The sequence below is a fragment of the Haemorhous mexicanus genome, chromosome 23 (assembly GCF_027477595.1).
Source record: "Haemorhous mexicanus isolate bHaeMex1 chromosome 23, bHaeMex1.pri, whole genome shotgun sequence".
NCBI classification, from domain to species: Eukaryota; Metazoa; Chordata; class Aves; order Passeriformes; family Fringillidae; genus Haemorhous; species Haemorhous mexicanus.
This window is the reverse complement of record NC_082363.1, coordinates 5766343-5782803: the sequence shown is the minus strand read 5'-3', so window position 1 is coordinate 5782803 and position 16461 is coordinate 5766343. Positions and strand designations below refer to the sequence as shown.

At 43.3% G+C, this 16461-nt stretch overlaps 1 protein-coding gene across 5 annotated transcripts in view; it reads left to right on the top strand.

Moving 5' to 3' along the window:
* Positions 1-16461, top strand: part of PLCH2 (phospholipase C eta 2) — a 75950-nt gene that overhangs the window by 8669 nt on the left and 50820 nt on the right. For 4 of the 5 annotated variants that reach the window (XM_059866621.1, XM_059866620.1, XM_059866623.1 and 1 more), the window contains one exon: positions 804-1282. In XM_059866621.1, coding sequence (XP_059722604.1) covers positions 1171-1282 — 112 coding nt within the window. In that variant the 5' untranslated portion in view covers positions 804-1170. Of the gene's footprint in view, positions 1-204; positions 332-803; positions 1283-16461 lie in introns of those variants that run through there. The other variant, XM_059866622.1, reaches the window with a different exon arrangement.

Here is a 16461-nt window from a genome sequence, read left to right as displayed (position 1 = left end):
GCTCCAGCAGGGCATTCTCTTACTCATTTTTTGCTACCAATGTCTCAAACCCCCTCCTCTATTTCTAATCACTGTAATTAATAGTGAGCTTCATTGCCCTCTCCCTTTAAAATAATGTCAAACTGGATCTGTGCTTTCACAACAAAACATGTTAGGGCAATGCTTCAGAGCTCAGCTTGTAATTACAAACTGAAGGAGACTCCCAGAGATTCAAACAGTTACTGGCACTAGGTAGGATCCCAGGTTTCTGTCTGGTGTGATTGCTGGTTTGGAGGGAGCCTTCTTTGACCCTCTTCCTCTGAGGAAGGTATCCACTGAGAGTTTTGGAAAGGTGAGTCTTCTGTATCCAGTGGGCAGAAGACGGGTAAGAAAAGGGAAAGGGAATGCCAGAGACAGAGATACAGGATGGAGACAGCTGATAACAGGTAAGAGGAGCAAAGAGCTTCAAGGGTTGGAGGTGGAAGTGGATGAGGGAGCCATCATCAGGCAGAGTCCTTTGGGAATGCACCCAGTACATTCACTTGTTGTGCAGAATGACTGAGCTAAGTGTATATGTACATATTACATCTCTGTGTGTCTGTGGCTATAAATTAATTAATCCCAGCATGAGTACTTTGGCTTCTGGAGAAGTTGCTGCTGGCAAAAAGGGAACTTTGTCTGTGGAAAATCCTGGGGTGAGGGAAGGAAGAGTTGGTGCCTTCTGTCTGCTGAGGTCAGTGCATTGCACATCACCTAAGTATGTTCCTGTGGTAAATATCTCACAGTTAAAGCAACTTCTACTGTTTAAAAAATGTTTTATCCAGGGTATCCACATGCAAGAAACACTGGGAAGATCCACGGAATGTTTGTAACTCCTGTGCTCCTGGGAAGGGCCCTCAAGACTGTCAAGACTGAGCTCCATGGTTCTTTCTCCACACTGATACTGTAAATCCTGTTGTTCAATGCGTGGAATATGTGGCAAAAGAATTAAACCAGGACAGTCTCCTGAATGTGGAATTGCAGAGAAGGCACTCACTAGCACTTCCAAATCAAGAAAGCAGCAACATCCTGAAATTGTTGCTTTTCCTTGGATATTTTCATTGCTTGACTGAAACTTTCTGCAGATATCTGCACTAAAGTGCTTTGTTTGACTTGGAGCAAGCTGTTGCTGGGCTGCTCTGAAAGCTTGAGATGGCTCTGACTTCTCCAAAATCTCTAGCAGGGGATTTGACACAAAGAGAAGAATCCATTCTCCATGAGGGAAACTGCTGCCATTTCCTCTCTGCAAACATCCTCTCAGTAGGTGAGTGGAAGATGTCATCCTTTCATCTTATAGTTTGGTATTGAAAATGCACTCTTTTCTTCTCCAAATTTACTTTTACTGTACTGATATTTCATATGGGACAGCTAGTTTTCCTTAAATTTGAGGGGACTGTGCTTGTATATTCCTGAGTCCCTTTTTCTGTGTAGTTGGTATTGAGACTAGAGTTTGGGTAAAATGTATTAAAAAATCCCCAAATCAACCATTGCCCTGCACACTGAGGATAACTTTGAATCAATCTGTCTTCTGTCCTTGCTTGTGCAGTCTGTGAGATTTCAGTTTTGTGAACAGACCTTCATGTGCAGGATTTGTAAAACTTGTAAAAAAATGTAGATGAGTGTGCTGGGATGAGACTGTCAAGAGATTGCAACTTTTTTCCTTGATCCTTTCCAGTGCTTCTGGAAAATGTTTCTTGAAGTTGATGAGACTGGGATTTATAGTGCCTCAGGTTGTGGCTCTGTGCCACGGAGTTGTCTGAACTGAGCTGGGAGATGCAGAGCTCAAAGAAAAACTATTGTTGGCTGTTGCTCTTTTTTCAGTGTTGACAGCTTGCACAGGGGAAAATGAGCTCTTCTCTTAGGAAGCTCTGGAGATTACAGATGTGATTGTGCACATCAAGTGTAGACTGGAGATTGGGTAGGAGGGAGGGAATTGTGTAACTGATGTCTGTGGCAGATGAATTAGTGCTATGGGAGACATCTGAGGGAGGAGGGCCTGGGTTTTTTGCATTTAAAATAAATAATAAAAAGATTATTTAACTTAATATTTAAATCAAAACTTCATTTATTCAACACAGGACTCATTTGCTTGAAATGCATTTAATTTACTGCCTACAATCATGAAGTTGACAGCACTCAAAGTTTTGGCTGGGTTTTCACAGGACCTAATTTTGTAATTTTGGTTAAATATCCAGCAATTGTGAGATCAATTTCACTTTTTGTTGGCTTACAATTTGTGCTGATAAGTATATTTTTTACTTGCTGAATATATTTATATTGTAGGTGTACTAAAAATAGCCTGTCAGTGAAATAATTAATCCATGATTGATTGTCGTTATCCTAGTTCTTATCTTTCTTACACATTTACTGATGCTACTTTTCCTGGTAGAGCCATCAAGCCATTATCATTGTCTCAGTGTGCTTCTTATATTGATTTGCAAGGAGTCTGAAAAAGTAAAGAGCAGAAATTCAGATGTGAAATGAGTGTATTGCATCATTTGTGTGTTCTGGCACCACAGAAGTGAGGTGATTTATTCCAGTTATGGCTCTATCACACAAACTGTTAGGGAACTCATTTTTTATTTGTAGGGTGATGACTCTGGATGTGCATGACATATTCCTGTACATGAAGCTCTGTCAGTGTGCAAACCCAGGACAAAGTGCAAAGAAAAGGCAGAAATAGCTGGAGGGAGAGAAAGTCTGCATTGTGCACTTCCAGCATTCCAATGCAAGTGGGTCTGGACCTAAACAAAAGCTGGTCTGGGCTCAGGAATCCCTTTGCAGGCTGGTTCAGAACACCCACTTGAGCCTGGCCTGGACTCCCTCTTTAACTCTTTCCATGGCTCTGTTGAAATGCAGCTCTGATGTGGTTTTGCCTCTGCACTGTGACAGACACTGAGCCACCTGCACAGACAGAGTGACAGTGACAGTGCTGAGCTGCCTGGAGCAGCCTGTGCCTTCATAAATAACATTTCAGTTTTGTCAGGCTGGCCTGCCAAGCACAACGCTTCTCCTTTCATGTTTGGGTGAGTTTATCTGCCAGAAAACTTAGGGGAGGACTGAGCTGGAGTTAAACCACTGGTTGCAATTTCTCCATGAAGTTAATTAAGTGCCCCTCAAGTGATCTTTTGGCCCCACAGTATCACAGTTACCCACAATCTCCTGTGCTTACTCATCTTCAGTGGCTTGGAACTCCTGGCACTCCTGTGCAGCTTTCTGATGTTTCATCAAGTGAGACACTTTTCAAAACCTGTTGCTTTTTTGCAGTAAAATCTCCACTTTTCTGTGTAGGCTGTACATGGATGAGGAAGCAGATTGCTATGTAAAAAGGAAATCTGAGTGGAATGCAATTAACTTTTACATAATTTGGTTATATATAATGTCATTAGTCCTTATTACAGCTGCATTGGGAGAGTCCAAAATCAAGGAGGGATATGGCAAATTCAGTAATCCTCTATTTTTCAAATATGCTCTGGCATGTCTAGACTCACTTTTCCCTTGTAATCTGATGAAAGAGTGCTGTGCACAGACATGCAAAATCCTGTTTGCTGAGATATGTGGTACATCAGATTAGCCTGGAGAAGCACTTGAGCTGGCCTTCAGCTGGGGCTCCAACATCTGCCTGGCTGTGGGCAGCTGCTGTCATGGCAGGGCTTGGGCTGGGGCATCTGCAGAACTCCCTTCAACCCAAACCACTCCGTGGCACAAGCTGAGCTGGAGGACAGACAGGCAGGTGATATTTTGTGAATTGGCACCAGCTGTCTGACAGGAACTTCAATTAGAGTTAGATTAGTTAGAAACTGCCCAGCTTCACTGGTTTTTCAGCTAAAAATAAAATGTGACCTGATGCTGCAGTTCTGCTTGTTCTGCCTGTACAGGGCAGTGAGGGAAGGATGGGACCTGGTTTGGGTTTGGGTTTTGTTGGTGCAGTTTGAATCCATCTGAACAGACATGCTGTTATCCCTGTCATGACTGAGCTCAAACATGGCATTCTCCTCAGTTTGGTGTGACACAGACAGTGGTGCCACACAGTTGTGACACCAAATCCTGAAGGTTTTGCACAGTGTCAACTGAGAGTTATGTTTTCAACACCTTTTTTCCTTTCTGAATGGAGGACAAGGCTGTAGTGTAAGGAACACTGAGAGTGCTGTTTGTCCTTCCTTTTGCTGCAGAGGCAGAAATGCACAAGTGAGGTTTGCAGAATGCACAATTGTTTCCTTTGTTGGCAGTGTCAGCTTATACAAATTTATGTTAATGGTGCACAGACTGTTGTAATGAAGATATGAACCTAAGGACACAATACTGGACTGCTCAGCAGACCCAGATTCTAGTTCTGATTCTGTTACTGCCTTCTTGTTTGGCTCTTTTTGTGATTTCATTTTATCCTTATCCTGTATCTTATTCTGATTATAAATGGGAGCTGCTGATCCTGCACAACAGACACTTCTCAGTCATGTTTAGGTCTTTTTTACATGTTCTGAAATACAAATAATAATAATGTCCAACCTCAGCAATTCAGCACTGAAATAAACTCTGGTAAGATCTAGAGAGTGGCGATGGTGGGTGCTGATATCAGCTGCTTGGGAACTATTCTGCAACATGCAATCTGTAGACCACAAAGGATTCTGAGCCCTGGAGGTTTTTAATCTTGGGTGATGGTGGCCTGGAGTAGATCTGAGGACTGATGGAACAGTGAAAAATGCTGGTTTTGGACATCCAAGATCATGTAGAATTCTTTAATACTGTCCAAGTCTTAGAAGAAAAAATTGTTTCAAAGCATTCAGTCTTTGAGAATTTTTATATCACATTAAGATATGACAAAATTATAAGAAATTGTCCCTTTGTGTGAAGCAGAATGCATTGTAAAGGGTGAGGAAGTGTCTTGGGTTCACTGCAGGCAGTGGTAACCTTGGCTGGGGCTTGGCACCCAGGGGCAGCTCTCAGCTCTGTCCATTCATTCACACTTCACAGATAATTCTCCTGCACCTGATGGAGGGCAGGGATTTGGGAATCATGTATGGCACAAGGCACCTGGAGGATGTCTGGCTCCTTGCTGCCAGCAAAGGGCTGAGCAGGAGGCTCAGGAGCCCAGGATGAACCACTGAGCCCAGGTCCTTGAACTTCATTATGACTGTAATACTGCTTAAGTATCTTGTCTTTCAGCTGATGTGACTCAGATTCCTTTTTCCTGTCTTTGAGGAATGTATATTTATTTCCAAGTGACCATTTCAAACCTTGCCATTTGGCCCGTAGAGATTCAACAGGTAATGAAAATCTCTATGGCTTTCTAGATTAACTTCTTTCTTAGATTTTTTTGGTTGGGATTTTTGTTTGCCTGTGTTTTTGGTAAAGTGCATTGTAATGTAGTTTTTGGAGGCTCTGTGCCAAGATGCCTAAAGGTGTTTAGTCTCCTAACTCCTGTTCAGGCTCAGACATTCCTGCTGCAATCTCTTGGAAGGCAGGAGCCTAAATACCAATGAATTGACACCTGCTATGGAGCAGGAGGAATCTGCTTTGCCTCCAGCTCACACAGCCTCTGCCCTTGGTAGTGATTTTGTTTTAAAATCAGGAAATACTAATAACCACCTGTCTTTGTCTCAGTGGATGTTTGTTAGGATAAAGGTTGTAAATGTGACAGGAAAAGCAATGGGCACCACAAAGGTGCTTCTGACAGAGCTCTGCTTTATTGCTCCTTCTCCGTGGTCCACAGGAATATTGCAGTCTGGCCTCACCTTTCTTTGCTCTGTGCTAGTGAATCATGGGGCTGTAATAAAAAGGGCAGCGTTACCTGGATACTCAATGTATGTAGCAGCTCTCCTTTTCCTGTAGAAGTTAACTGGGGAAAAGGAGATAAAAGGCACTGACTGAACTCTCTTGCAGAATCAGGGTTTTTTTTTTCTGGACTAGAAACTGAATCACCTGAATGTTACCATCTGTTTCTTCCTTCTTCTCCTCTGCCCCCTCAAGTGTTCCTGCCCTATCTCATGTCTCTCTTTCTGCCTGTGAGGATTTTGGAGTGTGCAGTGGAAAAGGTACCGATGCAGCAGAACAAACAGCGCCGTGTGCGCCCCATCCCCGGTTGAGGACACCGCTCATGCCGTGGGCTGTCTCGCGGTTGCCATCTGCTGGGTGAGCAGTCTCACAGCCTCCGTCCTGCGAGAACCCAGCGCTGGCACTTTCAGCCGCCTCAGAACCACCCGAGTGCCGCTGCTCCTGGAGCTTTTGTACCTGGCATCCCTTGAGGGTTATTAACCAGGGTAACTGCTGCTTGGAACCGCTGCTCCTTGCCAGGCAGAGTGAAAGTTCTTGATAGGTGTACCTGGTAGCAAGGAAGTTACCCTGGATTGATCCTAATAACAGTGAAATAGGTAAAAATCATGCTCAGTCAGGTGGTTAGAGTAAGTGCAGCATGTTTAGAGGTAGTAAACCAACTTCTGGATTGACTGAACTAGTGCTGGAACAATTAAAAACCAGGTCTTTATAATGCTGTGAGAGGAAAAATCTGTTTCTTTCATTCATTCATATGAGTGCTCAGCCTGTGTGCTGTCAGAGATGGGAGGGGTGGAAATCCAATATTGTTTAACAAAGTGCAACGATATTGGCATTATCTGTGGGAAGTTCTGGAGGTGCTGCCATTAGCTGTGAATAATCCTGTCAGTCAAAGCCACTCACGGGGATGCTGCTCTGAGGCTCTGTAAACAAGAGCTGAGTCTCTCCCTCTTACACTTTCTCACAAGCAAATTATTTGTATCTGCTGATAGTTCTGGTAAACTTAATCCCCCTGAAAGCCACCAAAAGCTGGTACAGCCAAGTGACTGCTAGCCTGTGTGTCTTACAGCATGGCTGGCTTTGGTTAGCATTTGGAGTTTGGCAAATTGTGTTTTAAAATCATGGCTGTGATACTGTGAAACACCCTGGTTTTTGGTATCTCACCTCACCTCCCCAAACGTTTCAATGCCCTTCATCTCCAAGCAGTTTTCTATTTATCTTCACATCAGAATCTTATCTGTCAGTTTGATCTGAGGTTAAATGCTTTATCAGAGAGAGGAATGCTTTGTTTCTTGAGAGAACAAATAACTTCAGTTGTCTTCTGAAGCAAACCATAGTGGTTTTCTACAGTTATCAAACTATGAGGAACCACTTGATGCGTGGCTGCTGCCATCTCCCAGGCAAATCCAGGATCCTTCAGCTGCACTGCTGACTCTACAGAGAAGAAATGAGAATATTCTTGAACTCCTGATCTCAGAATACAAACATGAGTTAAATCTGAGTAGCCACTGTGAAGAGAGGCTGTTCTATTATGCTGAAAATGCTCTGCACACAATAGAAGACCTGTGAACAGTTTAGAGAAGAGTGAGTGAGATTGTTTCTGACAATATCAGAACCACTGATATTTCCCTGAAGTAATAATCTTTTTCCCTGCTGAAATGCTGAAGTTCCAGGCAATTGGCTCGGTGAGGAAAACAAAAGATTTTAAACCTGTTTAGAGACTATTCTAATCCCCTTAACTGGTGTCTCTCTCACTGAACTGAAAGGGGGGATGTTGATTCCCAGGAGGCCAGCAGGATTTGTGACTGGATCAAAGGAAGAAAAGCTGAGGTTGTGTCACAGTGAATGAACTGTGTGTTGACATAGGCAGGAACTTAGAATGTGTGAGACCATCAGTGAAAGTCCGAGGAAAGTTATTCCAAGTGGGTGCTCCAGCACCAGGCAAGTCTTTGGGATAGTGGCAGATACAGGAGCTGGGTTGCTGTCAAGATAATGCTCAAAAATCAAGAAATTAAGCTTATTGAAAGTTCAAAATGCTCATTTGCTAGAATTAAGTATGAAAATATAAATATGTTGGAAGCACTAGCATTCAGATCCATGATTGCAGAACAGGTTTTGTCCTCATTTGCCAGCGGAAAAAAGGAAGAGATGGACTACAAAGTGCTGTTTGAAGTAGGGGGGAAGAAAGGTTTGTGCTCAATCCTGCATGCTGTTCTCTGGAGGAAAATGGTTAGTGTGGAAAATCTAGTTAATTTGACTCATTTTTCTCATAGAGCTCTAAGTAAAAATTTGCATCAGAGAGGTTTTACTGTGGGCAGAGATTAAAAAGTTAAAACTCTCTCAAGAGATGCAAATATCTACAGAGTTTTATATATATATACATACATTCATATATTTATATTTATGTAATAGCTCTCCCAGGAAAACACTAAACTTGGGGAAACCTTTGCAGACCTGGTTGAATGTGGAACTGGCTATGGGGTGGTGTTACTGAACTCTGTTTCTTTTTTAGAACAGGTGGTTGAGAAAGTGAAGCAAGATCATTTGTTGTTACCAGACTGAAAATTCACTGCAGAGGAATGAACAGGATTCTGTTCTTTACCTTGAAAATGAAAGTGTTTGAGGATGGTGGTATACACAGGTGCATCCACATTTCATTCTTCTAGCAGCAGTGAATTTGGCTTCAATGCAAATAATTCTGTTCAGTTTTGGATATTCAGGGTTAGTGGTGTTAAATGCTTTACCTGAAGAAGCAGCAAGCATTAGTTGGTGGAGAATAAATCCCTGTTAGAGACCTCTGTAAGTTTTAGAAGCTGCAGGGACTGAGGAACAAATTTGTAACCCTAAGTCCCTCTGCCATAATTGAACAGGGGCACCTCGTGTGGTTGTAGGAGATCATGGCTGTGGTGATGTCTGACTGGAGTTCCCAGTTAAGCAGTGGGAGAGAAAAGTGGAGGAAACCTTAAAAGAAGCAACATGAGCATTTAACAGCTGTCAGAGAGTCCCCTGTTGCCTTAGAGGAGCAGACATTTCAGTGTCAACTGACATGAGATACACCAGGAAGGAGCTGTCAGTCAGCAAAGAGTTAATTGTTCCAGCAAAAAGTAGTTTAGATCAAATCCTACCTCTCCTCTCTCCCCCGCTTCCTCGGTGTTGTGTAGAGGAATGGAGCTTGTACATCACAAAACTGACAGTGATTCCTCAGTGCCTGAGCTAATAAACGGGATGAAATTCAAACTGCCTTCTCACACAGACACAGACTTGCAGAAGAGGGAGCAAGACGGAGGGAAAATGCAGAGTATTTTTACTTCCTAACATAGGAAATTGAGAAAAACCCTCTTACCTCTACAAGATGATGGATTTAGGAAGCCCATCGCAGAAACACAGTAGGTGGATTTATTCTTTTTACCTCATCCACTAGAATTTTTGCTAGAAGATAAATTGTGCTTGTGCTTATGGGCTCAGTTGTTGTTCAGTAGTACTTTCATAACATCACATTACTCTTCCTTTTCCTCACTTGCTCAGAAATATTCAGCCGTTTGACCCTGTTTGTTAGAGGATAATATTTTTTAGATCTTATCAGCTCACTGTCATTTCAAAAGATCTTTTGTCTTTAAGAAGGCATGTTCTATTAATTATGGCCATAGTATCTAGATAAATACAAAGACTGCTAAGTAAATGAAAATCTATTCCACTTACAGCAAATGAAACATGTATTGCTTCAGAGAAACCATAATGCCAAGGACAGAGCAATTCCCAATTCTCTGAATGAATTGTTTACTCCAGAGCAGTTTCAGTAGCTGTAGACATTGCATTTGAGTGTGCTTGCAAAGTTTACTGATGGAGGAAGGGAAGGATGGCTCTTAAACAACAGAAACTCCACCACAATGCACTGTGCTAAACTCTGCCCATCATTTCTTAGTGTCATTACTCACTGCTGTGTGTATAAAATGATTTCTGCTGGCACACAGAGCTGATGTTGCTGCGTTCTCTCAGTGATTTTACAGGAGTTCTGCTGGTGTAGACTATGCTGACCAGGTTGGATTGTGCAGTCATCTTATCATTCATTACCTGTGGTGCAGAGTTCATTAAAGCCATTCTGATGTGCATTCTCAGATGGTTCTGCAGTGCTGTGTGTTCCTGGGGCTCTGTACACACGTTTGTCAGCTGCGTGTCTCGTGGCAAAGTGTGTTTGTGCAGAGGGGACTGTTCCTGGCATCTGTGTCTGCTGGAGGATCACACTACTGCATCTCTAATGATGGTTGTAACACTTCAGGTACCCTGGGTGATGAGCCTTTTGGAGGAGATAATTAATCAAGTAAATGACTGACAAGTAAATTACAATCAGCACTCGGAATGCATCTCTGTTAGAAGCACCTGCAGGCATTCAGGTGCTGTGCAAGCCAGGTCCCCAGTTCTATTCTGCATTTTCTTTCTCTCTGTGGGCTTTATATAACCTTCCCCACTCATCTCACATGCATTTGCACAGTCCTACTGAGATGATTAATCCTCAGCTGGAAGAGCTTTTTTAATAGTACAAGTACCAGATTTTAGACTCAAGCTTCTTACAGACAGTGTAGGGATAAAGTCTGGATTCTCTGCACAGTGAATTGTGGTTGTGCTGTCCTGTAAATGTGGCTGTGAGATCAGAGAGACTTTGCCAATAACTATCACCAGAGGGTCTCTGAGTTCTTCACTGTCTGGTTCAGAGCCCAATTTGCTTTCCTGCTCTGAGTTCAGGTGGCTAGACAGGGTGTGCTCTGAGCAGTTTGCTGTTTGCTTCTCAGTCAAAGCTGTGAACTGGCTGCAAGAACCACACAAGATGTGCAGATTTCCTACCTTGGTCAGAATAAAGTTTTAAGCAATAATAAAATTTAGAGTTATAGGGGAGTTGTGAAGATTCTGTGCTTCGTTTTTGTTGTGAAAGGTGCAGAATAAGTGGGTAATTTAGGGACAAGAGACAATGCAGTGACAGACTGTGCCATTCATTTTTATAGTGGAGAAATAGCTTTTCTATCAGTCTCCAGCACCTGAACAGGTGATGGATGAGCTGCACTTGTAGGAGTGAGGAGGCTCGGTCAATCCCTGGATGACACTGCCTGGGTTGGCACAGCTTTTTGTGTCTAAGATTTGTCGTTCATGCAGTGCACTGTGCACTGAATTCTTGTGCCCATCAGCCCGCTGGGATACTTGCAGGTCTGTTCGCAGTTTCAGTGAGGATGGAACAGCCGGCGGCTGTGCTGCTCTCAGTGTCCCCTGGTGCCCTGGGAAGGGGCTGTGCTGCTCGGGCCGATGCAGCGCTGCCCGCCCGGACGGGAGCGCTTCCCGTGCGGCGGAGCGCGCTCCGTGCGCCCGCAGCGCATCCCGGCGGCAGCGAGCGGTACCCGCGGGCTGGGGAGGCACTGTCCCCTCCTGAGCGCCGCCTCCGAGGCCACACCGAGCGCTGTTTCCAGCTGGGGCTGCTGAGCACACGGTCATGTTTCCAGCTTGAGAGCCAGCAGCGCTTGGTCCCAGGTTGCAGCTCTGGAGCATGTGATGCACAAGCTTACTATAAACATAGAAACTTCTTCAGCAGCCATTCTTATTTGCAGGCTTTGTATTTTCAAATGGCATCTGTTTCCCTGACTGAGAACTCTGTTAGTGAGAATTAACAGTGTATTTCTGGTGAGAATTATCAATTCACTTGTGACCTTCACTCCCAGTTCAGACTGACACCAGATAGCAAAGACCTTTGATACCCCTGTGCTTCTGGCAAGATTTTCATTGGCGTTTCGTTCTTTCCCCGTGTTTCTGGGCCAGCTTTCATGCCATGCCCCTGCTGTTCAGCCATTCATGTTCATAAGGTGCTAGTTCTAACCCTCTTAAAAAAGAAAACCCAGCTGAGGTCAAGCCTGGCAGTACAGCTTTGATGCTTGCTGCTGTAGCAGAGAATTCAAAGTTTAGTCCCCCACAGCTCTCTCCCCTCAGAGCAGTCTCTTCATTTATTCATACATTATTAACTGGTGATTTGAGTAACAGATGTGTATGGGGGGGCATCCATAATTTATTACAAGGATGAACAAACCCTGGCCTGTGGACAGTGAGGACAGGCTGAGCTCCCTGCTCTGGTGGGGGCAGAGGTTTCCCTTAGGGGGAGACAGGAAGGTTTCATGCACCTTTGGTCACCTTACCCCTTTGGAGTAAGATCAGCTTTGAGGGAAAATTCTTACCCTGGAAATTTCCAAGGGCTGCCCTCTGAGAGGGCAGAGCACACATAAAGTGGGTGCAGGGTGTCACTAAGAACACTGAAGCTGCTGCTTGCAGGGTAATTTTTTGCTGCTCACACTGGCTAATCAGATAAACTGAGTTCTGTGCTTTCATTTAATCAGTGCAAACAGCTAAAAGGGGTGACTGTAATTGTAATTTAGCAGTGACAGGCAGAGATATGTGCAGAGAATTGACTTGCAGCAAGCTCCTGTGCTAAGGCAGGACCTGCAGCACCTCTGCTGTCTGTAGGACAGCCCTGGGATGTGACAAGGCCTTGACTGGTGTCTCTTGCACCCTCTCATTTGCTCTGCTGGATTTTGGGTCAAGTTTATGTGATTTTTCTGTCTCCAGGCAGGAAAGCTCATTTTTTAACTGCAAGACTCAGGCTGAGAAAACTTTTGTACTAAACATCTTAACTAGAGGTGTCTTGAGCAACTTGAATGAAATCCCTTACTTTGGCTCTGTGGGGTTTCACCAAATGAGAAATGCTTTGTAGAATAGAATTTTTTTAGATTTGTTTCTCATGTCAGATTAAAAAGATAAAGTATTTCACTGCAGGTTCAAATAAACCTATTTTGTCGGTTTTAGAACAAAATGTGCAGATTTTTTCATTGTTTTAAACCATGTCATGTCATGTCATGTCATGTCATGTCATGTCATCTCATCTCATCTCATCTCATCTCATCTCATCTCATCTCATCTCATCTCATTTAAATTTATATATATCTAATCTATACTACATACTACCAGGTACATCTAATCTATAATATATATATAAATAACATATACTATATACTATCACATGTGCTTTTTAAGCCAGCAACTATTTTGATGAACCAAAACATGTTGATTCAAAATACATGAATTATTTTGGGAACTTTCCTTTGTAGAAATCCTGAAGCCTTCCCATTTTTTTTCACAATTTTCTGCTGTAACACTGCCCACTGATGCTTCCAATACCTGAAAGAAATCTAAGCATATATAGTTGTCATAAGACATGAACTGTGACTTGTAATAGCAGCAGAATAAATATATTTGCTAAAAGAAGAAAAGGGACTTTTGGAACAAAGCCTTCTGGTCCCATATGTTTTAATTCTGCCTGTGCCAGTCTGCATTTGTGTCATGGCTGAGTCTTTGGTTCCTCCACAAGGTGATCCAAAGGAGACTTTGGCACCCTTAGTGGTTCTTGGAAAGAAACTTGAGTTTTATTCTTGAGTCTCTTCCACTTCAAGCCCATCTGTGAAAGCCCAGTATTCTGGGTTAGGATTTTTCAGCACAGGTCTGGTGTAATATTCTGTTATTTCTGTGCAGAACAAATGGCAATGGAGGCATTGAAGGAACTGAGGCACAGTCAGTTCTTTCACTCTTGGGTTTTATTAATAAACAGCAAAGACCAAAATGTTACTTTTCATGGTGTTCTCATGGCAGTGTGTGTGTTAAAACCAACATGTCTGTACAACTCAGCTCTGGAACTGGAGCAATCCTGGCTCTATCCACACACAATATGGCACAGCAGCTCCTGCAGCAGGCTCTGCAAGGAATGCTTACATCCCAGACTGGAGAAGGACACGGCACATCCCCTGAGCAGGGCATTACCTGCTACCTGAGCACCAAAAACCACAGCTGAGGGGAGAAAACCAGTGAGCAGGGAATGGCAGCCCCCCCAGAGGCTGTGTGAGAGCCCAGCAGGAGTGACCTGGAACAGGGAACGAGTCTGTGGCTCCATGGACTGGCTCCTGGGGATGACATGGCACAAGAATGCAATTCCATTTACAATAAAATGGACCAGGTGTTTTGTAACAGTCTCTAAGTGGCAGCTGGGAGAAGGGGATGAAAGGGAAGGTAGGTGAACTAGCTTGCAGGTATGAAACAGAGCTCAGGATTTTAGCTGTGTAACGCAGTTTAAATTCCACATCTCTCTGCATCTTGCAGAGAAACCTAATTTTTTTAAATCTCCACAGGCTTCTCGGAGACAGAAGATGCTAATTTTAGAAATGTGGCAGCTCGTCTTCTTCCCCACCCCCTTCCATTTGCTGCCAGAATGCTTAACAATCCAGTAAACAAGCTGTAGGAAAAAGGGGAATAACCTCAAGAGCTGAGGTCGGTGTTGGCCCCTTGTCCATGGCATTTTTGGGGAAGGATTTGCCCCCTGTCCATGGGTCTTGAGTTTGAAACCGATTTAAAAATAGCAGAGTAACAGCTGAAGTGATGGTGAAAAGAAGTATTTAAAGGTGCAGTAATCGTGGCTGGCAGGCCCTTTGCTGACCTGATTAATTCTGCACCAGTACTCAGGATAGTCTAAATTAAAGCATTGCATAAGGAGAGTGCTGGGAAGTAAAGGAACAAGCCTGAAAATTTCATGTAGAACTCTGATATCTCATTTTTGTTTTCTCTACACACCGAAAAGCTGACATAGAAATCTCACCTATCTGCTATGGGAGTTTGTTCTAATTACAAAATACAAAGTGCACTACAAAAAGGTCTGATTTGAGATACTTTTCTACTGTGCAGAAAGGTTCCTCTTAATGAGTACCCAGAGTCCTAATTAGTGCAGATAGTGACTGATAATTTCCACACTCTATACTCATCTTGTGTTGCTGCATCTTCATCCTCTGCTTCAATCTCGTGTGGGCAAACAAAGTTTGGACAATGTTTATCCAAACACAAATGTATTAGGGTTGCAACCCTAATTATCTAATTATCAGGCCTTAGAGTGCAAAATGTTTTGTCCTCATTTTGGCAACAGGTGGAGTGATCTGAGTGTTAAAACATTTATTTAGGAACTTCTGATGCAAAACACCCAAAATTCTTTTGGCTTAAAAAGACCCAGCACTTCTCCACTATTATTATGCAAGTTTTTTATTGTACCTGCTCTTGTGGGCACTTGAAGCTGTGTGTGCATAAATAGATGGGAAAATGTTTAAAATTAGGCATTAATTGCTGCTTCAGAGCATCTGTATGACTAGAGGTTTTGTGTTAGACCTACACAAGACACACTTGTGTGTTCAGTCTAGAAAATCTGCTATTTTTAAAGTAGGAAATGTGAGGCAGTGAAGTGTTCATTGCATTTGGAACACGTGGATAATAAATCTGCTTAAATTTAACATGCATCATAATTTCAAACACCCTCAAGTGCCTGGAAAGTTTAACAAAGCATGAATGCCTCATCTACTTTGTGCCTCACAGAGCAATGCATTTATCTTTTCCAATTTATTTGGGACAATGGAGCAGAGTGCAGCCCAGCTGTTTTCTATGGATGCAAGCATATGTGTCTTGTATCACTAATTAGTAATCAATTCCACCCCACCGTGCGTTTTTCATGGCTCAACTGTCTGAGAACTGTGTCTGTGCTCAGAAATCCATGTCACAGTTGTGACTGAATGAATTGCAAGTTTTGATTTTGGGAGAGAATTAGCTCAGGAGATTTTGTCATATGTGTCAGAGTGCTGTCTGCTGAAAAATGAAATGATTAATTTATTTCTTGGCTCCATTCCTGTCTTGGGTATCTCATATCTTGTCCTCAGCACACACCAAAGATGTGATTTACCCTGAAGCAGGTTATTATCTGTTCACAGGGACCATCAATGTATTTCAGGCAGCCATGATTCTCCTCTGGTTGTGGTTGTTTTGTGCCTTTTGCACAGCTCTCCCACTGTGCTGACACCGGATTCTCAGAGGCAGCAGAGCTGTGCAGACAATGGGCTGCAGGCTGGAAATATGTCACAAGCAGTAACAGGACCAGGAGCAGGGAGCTGTGAGCAGGCTCCCTCCACTACCAACAGCAGAACCATGGAATAAAGGAACTGTGCAGGGCTGCACTCAAGCAAGAATATTAAATGCATTTCTATTTTTAAGGGGAGAAAAAAGATTGCGTGGAGAAACAAAGGGATCTGAGGTAATTGAACATTAATCTTTGTGAACTGTGTCTCTGTTGCTTGGATGCATCTGGGATAACCAGACTCACTGGAGTAACTGAGGTGTAGCACCTCACTGGAGGAGTTGACAAAACAAAGTAGAAAAGACAGGGAAGGTGTTGTGAGGGAGGAACTAGAGGGAAGGGAAATGATCTCCAGGATCATACTTCCAACACAACTCCTTGCTAGGACACCTGGAATATCTCCTGCCCCAAGGTGTCCAGCTCCCAGCTGTTTGCCTGCCAGCCCTGGCTGGACAGAATTCCTGCAGTTGGGAAACTGCTCTGGCTGCAGCCAGAGCCACACAGCCACTCTGCAAGGCAGCTTACACTGCTGCCTGTGGGCTGCTTGCAGCTTGTCAGATATTCCATGATACCACAATGAGAGCAATTGTGCAGCAAGATCTAACACAGAGTTTGACTTTTCAGTTATAATCTTGGAGGGACAAAGAGAAGCAGCAAGCCAAGGGATTTTTACGTTTTCCTTTTAGTGATCTGAAAAGAAGTAGCAGGAA